At 32.7% G+C, this 15,249-nt stretch overlaps 1 protein-coding gene across 1 annotated transcript; it reads right to left on the reverse strand.

The window, feature by feature from the left end:
- Window positions 1-3,130, reverse strand: LOC133307613 (uncharacterized). Its single transcript, XM_061508155.1, has 4 exons — window positions 3,028-3,130; window positions 2,719-2,880; window positions 1,631-1,704; window positions 1-615 (listed from the first exon to the last, which is right to left on the reverse strand). Exons 1-4 carry the CDS (start codon window positions 3,128-3,130, stop codon window positions 1-3), a joined length of 954 nt encoding a protein of 317 aa, XP_061364139.1.
- Between the last annotated feature and the right edge of the window lie 12,119 nt (window positions 3,131-15,249).

The raw sequence follows: 15,249 nt of genomic DNA on the forward strand, positions 1-15,249 counted from the left end.
CTATAATAAATGACCACTTTTATCACTTGGCTGTGGCACTTTCTTCATGATAGCTTTGAGAAGATCAGTGTATAGTGGAAATTGTGCTACAGCATATAAAGACACAGGCAAGCAAGTGACTCCATAAATGAGGAATAATATCTCCTTGAATTTGTTTTCAATCACAAAGAAATTGCCAGAGCAGAAAGAAAAAATCATTGCAGCAATTGATAAGAAAAGAGAACTCAACCCCAGAAAAAGCTTAATTGGCAAATCCTTCCTGAAATCCTTGGTTTCTTTTCGAGAAGTGAGTATAGAAAGGAACATTATCAGTGCAGTGACAGAGAAGCAAAGGCCAAACACCGAAGATATACCAAATGCCTCGAATGCAGGCTTGCCTTCTAATGCAGGTTCACCTGTATCACCTTTGTTACCACCAGGGATAGAGCTGCATGTAGCAAATGAAACACCAGTTATGAGAGCTGCCACTACTGAGCAAGATTCGGATGTGTCCTTGAGCCATGAGCCACCATCTTTGACGAGGTCTTTATGTGATTCCTTGAAGATTTCCCATGCTGTTTTCTCTTCGTCGTTGGTTCTAACAGTGAAATGCTCTGGCACTAGTTCTTTAATATACTGCTCCATATGGTAGATTCAATGGATGAACATATATGTCTTATGTTATTGAGAAACATAAAAAATCAAATTACTCAGCTACTAATATGTGTGTGACAATGCAAACGAGTGACGGATAATTATGGGCTAGATAGCAGCAATCTTCTTATATGAATTCTTCAGAACAAACTAAGAGATTTGCCGACGGTGGTGATGACTGATGAGATAGATCTCGAGATTTGACCTGTCTAAGGATAGTGAATTTGTTTTTTAAGAGTTATAATTCTTGAGAAAGGGTGAAGAGACATAAATCCGAAATCATATTAATTGGATCTATTAGGACTTTGAACCCCGGTTGATATTTACAAAAAAAAAAAAAAAGGGGAGAAGAAAAAATCAATGTACCATATATTTAAATTGGGAGAGGGATCAATTTACACTTGTGTGAAAATAAAAATTCTTACACTCATTATTAACGGTTGATTTAACTTATAGTAGTTAATTGTACCGCAATAGCGCCGCGAGCCGTACCGTATGGACGTTGCAGTGCCTCGTTGCAAGAAACCGCGCAGCGTCGCACCGGAACGCAATAGTGGTCATTGCAACGCATTTGCGGCCATATTGCTGTTATAAAGCAAAATGTCAATTTTATCCTAAATTTAAATGTGTAACGGAAAAAATTTAAAGGTTTTTTAGTCTATCTATGTCTCTTTGTCACTTCTGTTATCTCTGCCTTTTAAAAAAAAAAAATTTTGTCATTATTTCTGTCATATATCTATTCTGTTATTTCTGCAACCGTAACCCGCTATAACGCTATAGGGTTTTTTGGGGTTGGCCGTGACATGCCGCAATCCGCATTTGATAACTATGATTTCACTCAGATCGAACTATTCAAGTGAACTTTCATCTCCAATGAATTAGAAATGTTAGATAGAAGAAAAATCAACTATTAATAATGAGTGTAAGAATTAATCGTACATTATCTTATATAAGGTCAAGTTGGAGTTGGACTCATGCTAGTATTATAATTATGTACCTGAAACCATTTGATATGCCACATCATTTGCAAGGCAGCCCCAGCGATATGCCAACCCTTTTCACCTGGTGTTGCTGCCAAATGTAACATGGTGTTCCCATGGATATCATCAGTTAGCATTAGGTTATTGAAGATTACGTTCGATTTCTCCTCACCAAATTGATAATTTCTTAATGCCTCAACAACAAGGGGTTGCTTGTTCTCCACTGCCACAAGCAATACGTTTTTCTTCTCTGAGTTAGTTTCATGTATGGCATTTGGTATTTTAGATAGAAGCCCAATCACCATTTCAACTATGCCATTTCTTGCTGCAACCAAAAGCGCTGTCTCCTCTCCGTCAATTTTTTTTCTCTTTTCTGATTTAGTTTCTTGTATGGCCTTTGGTATTTTAGATAGAATCTCACTCACAATTTCAGGTATGCCCTTCCTCATTGCAGTTATAATTGTTGTCTCCTCACTGTCAACTTTGTTTTTTGCTTGCTGATTCTCCTGCATTGTGCTAGTTTGACTCTGCTTGTCCTTGCCCTCTTAAATACATCATGCAAGTTATTATAAGGTAAATTAAATGATATCAATCAATAGTCATTTCTTCAAAAAGCTTGTTTTACTTAACCAGATGTCTCAGTTTGGAATGAAAAAATGATCTTGGGAGAGCTCTTATAATGGGTTCGATTTTGAACATGATTAATCTGGGAATGATTAATCCTCTGTCTTATTTCTACAAGCTATAAAATGTGATAAATCTCAACTATTCATCAAGAGATTAATGGTCACAATAATGATTACTTTAATTGCTTATTATTAATCTATTAATGAAGGGTTATATTTATCTACTTTTACATAAGATAACTACATTTCCTACACACACAAAAGCTAGCTGAGTCCCATTTCTTTTTTTTTTCTCTCCTCTTACCTATGGGTCCCACTTACAATCTTGTTTCTACAACCTAAGATAAGCATTTTCCTACTAACATAAGAAAATTATTTCCCGTTAACGAATGAGTGAGATTTTTCATGTAATCTAATCATGATGTTGAAATAAGACATAAAGAGAATTAATTCCCATACAATTGGAATAATTTACATACCTTTCCCAAACTTGATGAAATCTTTTTCATCCTCATCACTCTCATCTCGTGCTGGTGCACCCCCAGTTCCCAGGTAGGACTCATGGGGATGTTCCATAAATAAGCTCAAGAGCTGAGCGCTCCATTTGTGTTTTTGCTTCATCTTCCTCATATTCTCAATACCTTAATGAATTAAGAACACATGCATCATGGAACAAGAGCAATCGTGCTAGTCAATTATACCCCAACGTTTTGTGGATGATCAAAGTTTGAATTATGTAGCAAAGCAAGTTAAAAATCAAGAGAAATCAATTTGGAGAAGAGGCATACCCACTCCTGAAATGCCAAGACTATACATGTATGCAAACTTCGCAAACTGAAGACAGGTACTATAATTTTGCGGTACACGCTCGCCACCATAATCTTCTGGCATTGATATTTTACATACTCGATCTTTCTGTGCAACTTCTAGTTCCCCTCGCACGTTTTCTGCTCCTGTATATATTTTATGCCTCAGTTACGATATTTTTTGGATTATACATGAATACCGAATTCGGTAATCCTTTTTCCTAAATTGGAAAAATTTTATTCCATTTGAATCTATACTTTTTTCTACTCTAAATTCCAAATTTTTATCTTTTTTAGAAAGGATTTAGGTAATCTGAAATACTGAAAAAACTCTCCCTCCGTAAGTCAACAAGATAAGTTATTTTTAGTAAGCTCAAAATAATATCATTTTAGAGTTGAAAAATTAAAAAATTATAAAGATAAAGACTATCTAACGCTAGAATAAATTAAAATTACAAATATTTTTTTCAATCTCAAAACGATATTATTTTGTTGTAACTGGAAATAACTTATCTTAATTCCAAAAATCATTACGAAAAGTTGTTTGGAAAAAACGATGATAACCTCTCCTGTTAAAAAAAAAAAAAAAAAAAAAAAAAGAAAAAAAGGAAAATAGCATGTGACTCTGACTATGTGAGATCGATGTAATTCACGTACCAATGAATGGCAGTTGACCCAACAGTCCACGGAAGAAGCGATAACATGTGCGATAGTTCTCTGGAATACTCTTTTCTGCCTCATCTTCTCTGTTCTTGTACAATTCCTCTGCTTTCTCTAGGTCTAAAGTTTCTGCGTGTATACCTTTGGGAAGCAAATAACATAAAAATTTTACGGGTAATCTAATCATTGATTTATTTATATCAGGATATTGTGACACACAAATAATGTTACACACAATGTTACGACCACATCTTAACTGTTGATTTCGGCCAATCAACGGTTGTCATTTTTTAAATCAAACTCATTAATTAATTATTAATTCGCAATAAATAATAACCGTTGATTGGCAGAAATCAACGGTTAAGATGTGGTCGTAACATTGTGCGTAACATTATTTATGTGTCACAATATCCTATCACAAACAAAATTAAAACTGTTAAATATAAACATCTAAAATTGAATTAAAAGTATCTACCGAGTTTAATTGTGTTACCAATGGGACGAAATGTAAAACTTGTGAAATAAATATAAATAACTCATTTAATGATAGTATAAAACTCTTTTACGTTAACAATATTTCAAAACTAAACTCATAACAAAACATTATATTATTGAAAAGTAGGATAAAATGTACCAAAAAAAAAAAAAAAAAATAGGATAAAGTTCCTTTAAAGTAAATTTATTTTTGAAGTTAGTAAATAAAAAATGAATCTGTTGTTAATTGAATTTCAAATGTACCGGGATTTTCAACCACTAAAATTTAAGATAAATACATTTTTACTTATTTACTTTGGATACAAAATTATTTTAATTTTTTTTTTGGTTTTAAAAAAAAGCAAGATTAATGAAGAAGGATGATTTGACCACTAATACTTCATATTAAATACTCATTAAAATTTATAATATTTTAATAAACGAGTCTTAAATTTTAAATATATATGAAAACTATCATATACAAAATCATAAAGCAATATTGAATTACAAAAAAAAAACACAACCATTATCTGTTATACATTTAATAGTTGTTCTATTAATTATTAAAAGTATTTATATTTTTGGGTTTATGCTCGGTAACTTAAAGCCCAATTGGGCCGATAGTGTGAGAAGAGTTCAACAAGTCTAGAGGCCAAACAGTTTAAGGCTAGGGTTTCTTGGTACCATATTAGAAAAATAACATAAAATTTGTAGGATATGTCCCTTTTATATATTTTTTGTACTTGGATATTGAAGATACTGGCCAGTGCATGTAAGCTATTGGAGAAACTATCACAGTCAAGGGAATAAATAATTGATTCAGTGACATAAAACTCATCAATGAATTATTGACATTCTACAAAGGGGTTATGCATATTCATGTTATATGTATTATTAATCTTAGAGTTAAAGTTCAGGCTATTAGTGGAGTAGAATCGAATTAGATAACTATTCGTTGATTATTATGAGCTTGATTAATAATAGATGGTAGATCCCAAGGCTAGCTTAGGACAAGGGATGGGGTATTTTCTGTCGATGAGGGCAATTGAGTTACATGGTCTTGAGCTTTGAGCTTTAGTTTGTACTCAAGAGCAAGTGGGAGATTGTTAGGTTTATGCTCTTTCACTTAAAGCTCAATTGGGCCTATTATGTGAGAAGAGCCTAATCAGCTTAGGGCTAGGATTTCTTGTTACCCTTATATTCTCCACTTTTAGTCATCATCCTCTGGTCTTCTGTAGCTGCATTGACTGAGGTAAGGTCATTTTTCTAAAAGTGAGAGAGTGCCCACACACGATCCCGTCCCTCTTGGTAGATAGCTTGAAAGATTTACTAGAAGTAATCTTAAACAAGGAGGTTCATGTTGTGACGCTCAGGAGGCCAGTCTTTGCAGAGGTCATCTCGTGGCAACAAAGGCGAGAATGAGCATTGAACCTAGACAAGGGATGTTTCTTGTGGGCCTATACTATAAGAGGTAAATTTGAATCATGATGATCTATTGTATTCCAAACCGAAAAGATCTTAATGCTTCCGCAGATCCAATTACGCCTACAATTGGTATCTGAGACAGATTGTGTGTTTGGGTGTGAATTTAGTTCTTTGATTTAGGTTATTCATGTAATTAGTTTGCATAATGAAATATGGCACCTAGGGATCTATGAATGTTGGTATATGTTTCACATGTGTATCTTTATAATTTGTTTCATTAAAAATTGTTTTTATTTGGTTTTTGGCTTTAATCTTTAGTAGAGATTTAGTTGTATTTTCTTGGGTTGTAACAAGGAGGAGGCTAATATCTTATGATTAGGTTTCCTCCTTGAGTTTTTGTTTCAAATTTTGTATTTTTTTTTTTTCAAAATCTTGTAATGTCAATTTGAAAGAAGATCTAAAAGAGGCAAAAACAAGGACATCGAGATCTGGTAAATCTAAGGAACTAACCCCATGATGTGATAGAGGATGGAATTACGAGATGAACGGTAGTTGAAACGGAAGAAACAGATGCCACAAGAGCAGCCACGCGCCACCAGAAGTGGTTGCGAGTGGGACTTACTCCCCGGCAAAGAAGAGGCACGTTAGGGTGAGTGGAGAGTCCTATTTCGGTGCTTCCATGTTTCCTCTATTCATGGAGGTTCTATCCCTGGAGTTTCGTGAAGAGATGAGTTCATGTGTCGGCGCAATGAACGTGTTGGTTAGGGTTCCTATAAGTTTACTTAGGGTTTCTTGTCAAAGTTTGGTATTTTGGGCCCATAATTTCCATAAAGGGGCTTGAACCAGATCCCTATGGACTAAAAGGAAAGAGGAGATGGCTGAAGAGATTTTTGTTTTATTTTGTAATTTTATTTTATTTTCCTCTAGGGAACCATGGATTAAAACCTATTTTGATAATTACTTCTTTTTTGAGTGAATGAATTATATGATTGATAAAATGCTTGATGTGATAACATGCCATATAGAATATGTGGTGTCATATTGTTGCATAATTTGTCAATTACATGGGAATGATGATTGTTATGTTTGAACGACTAGATTAATATTCATTATGACAATTAATGTATATTTCTAAATTTAAATGTAATGGTTGTTACATTTGAGAAGCTAGATTAATGGTCATTATGACATTAATTCTAATTTTTGACATATGTGCCTAACGAATTTAATGATTAATGGTCCTTATGAAAATTATTTTGATTTCAAATTATCCTCATAAATGACAATTATTATGCTTCTTAAATCTAGATTGATAATTAAGTCAATTATTTAGTATAATATAAAGAGGGAGGTTATATTTACTATCATTTTTTCTTACTACCAACTTTGTTATCGTTGGATCAAAATCAAATCAACAGTTCTCATTTGATGTTATTTTATAACCGTTAATTTGATTTTGATCCAACGATAACAAAGTTGGTAGTAAGAGTTAATAAGAAAAAATGGTAGTAAGTATAACATATCCCTAATATAAATCTCGATAAATAATTCAGAATATTTCCTAAGAGAATAGTTTAATGTGAGTAAATTTGTGGGCCTTCTAAAATGGCCATGTGTTAAACACATGCTGCATACAACAATCATTTATCATGATTATGTAGTGCCCATGTTGCCTATCATAACCGAATTTTAGGACCTTAATATTTTCAAAATTTTGATAAGCTCAACGATGCACATTTACCGGCATGCTTGCTTACATGATTTTTGAAATCAAACGAAGGCTATTTTCAATTGAACAATTCTAAAAAATTAAAAAATTGCTTATGTTGCATAGGAGGATATTTAAATTAAGAAATTAATTTAGTCTCCCACTGCACTGTTGAACCAATAATAAAATAATCATGATTAGATTTTATTAGATTAAACCTAAATAATCATGGGAGGTGGTTTAAATTAAGAAATTAATTTAACCTCGAGGCACATTGTGGACCTACCAATAAAATAATCATGTAAATTCCCACCGGATAAGCATAATTAGATTTTTTTGGTCTTAATAATTTCAAAATTTTAATAAAGTATTGTATGACCCATCGTTCGACAATACTAAGTTATTAAAGACAATTTTAAAATCTAACAATAAATTTTACATTAGACAATACTTATGAAAATTCTCAATAAAAAATATTGACTGGGTGAAGGTTTTAAATTAAGCAATAAATTTTAAAACATGTGGGCTCCATTTGTGGGTTTACTAGTGAAATGGTTATTGGTGAAACCCCACCGGATAAGCATAGTCGGATTTCACCATATTAAACCTTAATAATTTCAAAGTTTTAGAAAAGTGTTGTACGACCCAACATCGACAATGCTTGGTACTGAGGATAATTTTGAATTAAACAATGGTTAATTACATTCAACTTTGAGAAAATTATTAACCCTTCTCCCGAGGCTTGCCCAAATAAAATTTTTAGTTTTTACAAGTGATTTGCCCAATATAAGCCTTGTAAAGAAAACTAAAGGATTGTTAACAATAAAAAATAATAGTTAAGAGGATCTACTTGTGCTTAGTTTGTTTATTGTATTACTTGTTTATAATCGTGTTCCCTGTATGATCTTCAGAAAATGTCTACCTCCAATCCTTTAGCAACGATTTTGGGTAAAAGGTACCAACTATGAACAGTGGAAAGAGAACCTCGATATTGTTCTTAAACACGAAAAGCTAAATTTTGTGTTGACAAGACCAAAGCCACAACAACATGCAAAGGATGTGTTTAAGACAACCAAGACGCAATACACATATTGGGAAAGGGAAGATAGTGCGGATCGCTACTATATTCTTTTAAGTCTTTCCAAATACTTTCAGGAGCAAGTAAACATGGTTAAGAGTGGAGTAAAGATGCTTCAAATTATTGATGACATGTATGATGTGTCTAGCAACTCTGCCAAACATAATGCAATTAGTCCATGTTTTGCTAAAGGTTCTGTTAAATCCAAGAGGAAATCCAAGGGTGGTAGCAAGAATAAAATGACTTGGTTATCAGTTGTAAAATCAATTGCTTTGAAGAAGCCGAAAGGAAAATGCTTTAAGTGTAGACTGAAGGGACACTGAAAGAAAAATTGGCCAGAGGTGACGAAAAAACTAGACATAGGTAAGTTAAGGCTTGGTTAGTGGATGAATCAAAGATTCAAGAACCACTAATTATGTTTGCTACTCTTTGCAATAGTTCAAACATGGCATGCCTGTTAGCAGTCTACAAAGAAATTTTAAGCTTGAAAATGGAGAACTTGTGTCTGCATTAGCAGTAAGACAAGTTATTTAAAGGACTTTGATTTTGGGTGACTGTTTATTTGTTCAGGATTTCAAGAGAAATTTAATTATTGTTAGTTGTTTGGTTAAAACATAGTTTGACAATGCATTTTGTTCAGCAGTTTCATTTTGAAGTTCATCTTCGTCTTATTTTGTTTTGGTACATTGTTAAATAGTCTTTATTACCTTTGTCTTATACCCCATTGAATCTATAATGTTGAATTAAAAGGATGATGAATAAGAACATTCACCAAAAAATGAAAAGTTTCAAATGAAACATATCTTTGGCCTTAGTGATTGGGTCAAATTACCTCAAACAGGAAACATGGTTTAGTTAAAAGAGGAACTGAAAGTTCCATATTCTTTAAACTAAAACCTACACGTAACTCCAATTCGGAAAGTAAAATGACCAAGCAATCGACAAGGTCAAAGGGATTTATGCAATTGTTCAACCAAAATTGGTACATACTGATGTATGTGGACCGATAAGCGTTCAAGCCAGAAGAGGTTATGAATACTTCATTATATCAATGATTACTCTATATTTGGACATTTGAACCTAATGCACTATAAGTTTGAAGCTTTTGGAAAATTCTTACAAGTTTAAGTTTGAGGCAAAAAAGTACCTAGGTGTTCTAATCAAAACACTTCTGTCTAACTGAAATGGTGAATACATGTGTGGAAAGTTCAGGTCTTGCCTGATTTAAGAAGGGATAGTTTTCACAATTGTCAACTCTTTGAATGCCTTAGTTGAACAAAGTTGCAAAATGCAGAAATCAAACATTTCTACACTTTGTGAAGTCCATGTTCAGTTATTCATCCTTGCCAATGTCATTCTGAGGAGATGCCTAGGAGAAGGGAATGTACCTTCTTAACTTGGTTTCATCAAAGTCTGTCAAAGACACCAATATCATATATTTCCTAGTGGTTAGGGGCAATTGTACTTGGTGAGAATGGTGGTAGCTGATAGCTCATGGTGATAGTTAGTGGCGACAGTGGGTGGTAGAGGTGATTGATCGCTAGTATCGGTGGTGGTGGTGGTTGGTTGGTGGCAAAGGCTGACTGTCACGTGCCCAATAATGTTCATAAGAGAAGAGTATAAGGCTATATTCGAGATAAGAGAGATATGACATTTTCTATCATATCTTGTCTATTTCTAACCCAAATCCTTCCTTAGGATAACTTATCCTATTGCAGACATGATTGAATGAGCCAACATGATAAGCTTATCATATCTTATTGGTTCACCAAACAATGAATAAAATGATGATATGATAACTTATTATATTCTATCTTCCTTATCGTATCCCCCAAACGGGCCTAATAGTTTATAAATTGGATAAAATATGAAAGGGCAAAGTGACTCCTGTTGCAGGAGAGTCCTTGTCTTCTGTCGATGAGAGAAAAAGCTACATGGGATCCACGTATGAGAAAAAAGAAAAAATGCTTAGCGCAAAAATCGAACTGTCAGCGGGAGATATTTTTTCTTTCATGCGCCACGAGGCTAGTTTAATCCACGATGAAAATGCCTAAACAAATAAGAAAGTCAATCTCATGGATTAGTGTTATACTTATCACCCAATTGTGTTCCATAATTAATGAGTTTCTTATCAATTGAGTCACAGATAACATTGTATAATATCAGAACATCTTGGACTTACAGAGGTATAGGATTGTCTTCCACCATCCCAGCTTGCTTCCGCTCCTGAAAGCTGAGGGCCTAGTGGCAAGAAGTTTCAGTGGAGTGAATCCATCATTGTTCTTAAGGTCTCGAAGCACTGGATATTTATACATTATTATAAGTGCCAAATCTGTTGCACCACACATACAAATTAGTCCTTTAGATGTTCATAGTAAGCAGCGCTCAATGACAATATACGTGTACATTAAACAAAGGCATGACAAAATTACAAGGAAATAAGAACAAGCGGAGAAAATTGTTGACAGAATGTAACAAGAGAGAATACGGAAAGTTTTGTATTTGTGTTTGCTTCATATTTTTTATTGGTAAAATATAATAAAATAATATATATACATATAAATAATTCTGCTCTACATACACACTTTCATACAAGAGCTTTTATGTATTATGTTTGAAGTAGGGGTGTAAGAAAAAATCAAATAAACTAAATTGAAGTATAAATCAATCCAAATCGCCCTAAAAGAATTACATTTTTCTAAACTGGTTCCTGAACCGTTTTTTTCAAAATTGGTTCAGTTCAAGAAGCAAACAACATTACTAATTCAGGTTAAAAACAGAACCATACCAACTCTTAAGAATGTGAGAAAACCAAATGAACAAATTCAAAATGCGAACCAAACTAAACTGCACAACATTTTTTCGAATTAGTTTAAGAACCGAATTGTTTTTTAAAACCGGTTCAGCTTGTCCAAACAGAACCACTTTTCACGATCGATTTGATTCGTTTCATTATAAAAAATCGAGCCAAAACGAAATATGCACACCCCTAACTTGAAATGTGAAAAATATATGAATTCATTTACTTTGGATTGAAATTTCACTTTTTAATAAAAAAAATTGAATGATAAAGATGGAACCCTAAACAGTTTGGGGGTTCTAATATCATGTCATAATAGTCACCAACCAAAACTCTCAGAAATTACTATTACAAAAAAAAAAAAAAAAAAAACTCTCAAAAATTCAAGCAATTAAACGAAGTAACCTAAATAATTTTATTATAATCAAACAAAATAAAATCAGGTATAACTATGCATGCAATTAAAAGCTTACCAAAAAATTCTCTCCGAATGGCGCAATGAAGGATACTATCCCCATCATTTCTAATAAGATCTTTAGAAGCGCTTTCACGCTGGATCATGGAACACAGGTACATAAAAGTGTGTTTTTGGCATGCGAGTGCAGCAAAGAACAGAGGCGTCTCACCCTTCTTGTTGTGAATGTTAATCAAATGCTTCCTTTCCCCATTTGTTCCTATTATGCACTCACATATAGATGTGAATCCTCTATATGCTGCAAGATGCAAAGGAGTGTTCCCTCTAACATTCTTCACTTCAAATGCTTCCTCTTTTCTAGTGTCTTTGATTACCTCTACAAGAAGTTCAACAACCCTTTCATTGCCATCACACACAACCACGTGCAGTGCGGTGCCTCTGCTTTTTTTGATCTCCAACTTGCATAACTCACTGTGTTTTTTACACGTAGTAATAACTTCATCCCATTTTTCTTCCAAAGTACACACACGAAACTCTTCTTTCAGCAGCTCATCCGTATCAGGGATTGATTGGAAGGGTAGCTCTTCCATACTGTCGAAAACAGAGATTGATTCGAAGGATGAATGATATGTATATAGATTTGAGATGGGAAAAGAGAATGTTTCTCAACGCAGTTGAAGATCTTGTTCTTATATACGAAACATTCGAATCTGATGCTTCCAACCTGTTTGTGCATTTCAGTGAATTGGAAGGATAAGGGAATATCTGGAATTAATTATTGTTTTGGTGATAAGTAATGACTATGGATGTTAGAGAAAAGTTATCAAAGAATGTCAATATATTTTAGGAAATTGTTTTTATTATGTTACATAACCTAAAATCATCTTCTTACACATACAAAATTTATTTGGGGTCCACTTTAAATTTTTTCTCTTTTTCCTATTCTCTCTCATCTCTCCTCCTTTTGTGAGAGTAGGAAATTTGCTTTTAGGTTATGTTACATAACAAAAACAATTCTTTATATTTTATACATCATATTAATGTTTTTCATATTGCATTATATAATTTACATAAAATGTGTAGAGTCCATATTTTCTTTTCCTTTCTCTTCTCTTCGTATGATTCCACATGAGTCCTATAAAAATACTTTTATTATGTGTGTCTAGGAGATAATTTTATCTATAACAAATATTAATCTCTTTATATACATCATTGATCGATTAATTAGAGTTTAATAACATTATTCTTGACAACGTTATTTCACGATCGTACGGAGTATTTGTCCCCCATTTGTTAAAGAATAATATAAATCATTAAAAGAGCTTTCAGCCAAGGCCTTAAGGTTTTGGGATGAAATGATTCTTTACATGGTATCAGAGCTTTCATGACCATAATGTCATGAGTTCGATCCTTACCGCCCCTACTAGTGGAATTAAATAAGCATAACGTAAAATAAAAAAAAAATTCGACTTATGCAATATCTACGCTTCAAGCCTAAATGGCTCTTGTTGAGAGGTGTGTTAAAGAATAATATAAATAATTAAAAAGGCTCTCACCCAACACTTTAAAATTTTGTGTTGAAGTGGTTCTTTACATGTTAAAAAGTTCGATCCTTATCACCCCACTTTTTAGTGAGATTAAATTAAGCATAGGGTAAACCAAAAATTAGAACGGTGTAATATTCACGCTTCAAGCCCAAAGAGTTTTTGCGTGAGGAAATATATTAGAGAATAATATAAACTATTAAAAATACCCTTTCTTAATACCTTAAAATTTTGGGTTGAATTAATTATTTACACCATTTTGAATTGCTTAGCTTTCCTCGATGCCAATTTATACGAATCTCACTTTAGGTAACTTCACTTCTTCTTGCTTTTTTCATTTTGATAAATATGTAGCTAAATTGGGATTACTATTTTTTAGAAAACATAATATATAATTAGGGATTAATATTTATCTTTTTAAACAATATAAAAGTGTGTTATTTTAATTAAAATTACTGTATTTTATAGTGAGAGAAACATAAATCATGATGGGAGAAAGGGAGAGATTTTTTAATTTAAATATTAAATAAAAATGCTATTTTTAATGAAAATGACCATCTTTGAAAGGACAAACAGTTTTCTATAAAATTATTTAAAAATATTTCTGCAATTAATGCAGACAAGTTACTGCATTTACTTCCAAAACGACGTTGTTTTGGAGTTGAAATATAAAAAATTATAATTATAAAGACTATAATAACCCTGAAATAAATTAAAATTACAAAAATACTATGATTTTCGTCCAAAATGACATCGTACTAGGTTTACTGCAGATAACTTATCTGCAGTAACTGCAAAAAAAAAAAAGCGAACCCATAAAATTATTAACATAACCTTCACTTAATATTTCAAACTTCTAAGTTGAAACCATTTTATTAATAAATAATAAAATATTATAGAGTTTTTAAATATATATAAATGGGGTTTGTACAATATCTATCCTTTAAATTTACAGAAAAATATTTCTGCAGTTAATACTGATAAATTATCTGTATTTATTTTCAAAATGACGTCGTTTTGGGATTAAAAGATTAGAAAATTGTAATTATAAAGACTATAATAAACCGAAAATAAATTAAAATTACAAAAATACCATGATTTTTGCCCCAAAATGACGTCGTATTGGGTTTAGTGCATATAACTTATCTGCACTAACTGCAGGAAAAGCGAACCTTAAATTTAACGGGCTCTTATAAGAAGAAAAATATATTATAAAATGTTAATGTGATCTTTTAAGTTGAATTAATTTTTGTACATAGATTTATCCGGGAGAAACGAATACCACCCCATACGCAGTACTACCATTTGCTTTATTTTTTTATTTTTTATTTTTTTGGTGGATCCGTTTGCTTTATTTTTCCCCCCTTGTTTGTGACCTTTTCTTTACTTCCCAGTGAAGCGAGTGAGAAAGTTAAAAAGTGACAAAGTTAAAAAGTGACAAAGTAAAAATGAGTGCTTCATTCATGTTTTTTTTTTAAACTTATTTATTACTTACTTTTACCTTTAAGATACCTGTTGAAGCCTTTATATTTCGTCGTGTTTCTTGTGGAATGACTTAGGCCACAATTCTGTCGACGTATGACGTCCAGCACCATCAAGTGATCCTCAAATTTTTTTCCGTCCCTTCTTTTATTAGTATGCTAACCAATTGGAACCCAATTCGTTTGGTACAATAGAAAAAAGCAGGAAAAAATAAGATAATATTGGATAGATAGAAAAAGGATATATTTGGGGATTAAATATTCTATAGGTTCATGTGAAATATGACTATTTTTTTTTTTTTGTTTGGTGAACAATGACTTAAAACTTAATTAGGGATAACTGATCAAAACCGGTTTTACAACTAGGCCGATCATATGATCTTCCTCTACACAAATGGCCTGGAATCGTCTTGGGTCAGAACATCTTGCAGTTAGAGCAGCTTTAACCCATGGGTCTTCAATGGAATAAAATGTGGGTGTACCTGCAAGACACTTCAACACTCAAGTCAGATTTGATTCAAGCAGGTTTTAAGCATGTAGAAGAAGACGTGTATCTTTGTGTTAGCATGTATGTATTTATAGTGGAGAGATGAGCAGCTTGGGTGATGACCAGCTTTGC

Source organism: Gastrolobium bilobum, unplaced genomic scaffold, assembly GCF_033153095.1.
Source record: "Gastrolobium bilobum isolate Gb01-03AN ecotype WA unplaced genomic scaffold, APGP_CSIRO_Gbil_v1 utg4632, whole genome shotgun sequence".
NCBI classification, from domain to species: domain Eukaryota; kingdom Viridiplantae; phylum Streptophyta; class Magnoliopsida; order Fabales; family Fabaceae; genus Gastrolobium; species Gastrolobium bilobum.

What these genes read in the sequence shown, in the direction of transcription:
- LOC133307613 (XM_061508155.1), bottom strand. Translation starts at nt 3,130, where the DNA reads ATGCCAGAAGATTATGGTGGCGAGCGTGTACCGCAAAATTATAGTACC. An exon ending in TCTTGGCATTTCAGGAGTGG is followed by an intron (nt 2,881 to 3,027) that starts GTATGCCTCTTC and finishes TAATTCATTAAG; the next exon opens with GTATTGAGAATATGAGGAAG. An exon ending in GGCATATCAAATGGTTTCAG is followed by an intron (nt 616 to 1,630) that starts GTACATAATTAT and finishes CATATGGAGCAG; the next exon opens with TATATTAAAGAACTAGTGCC.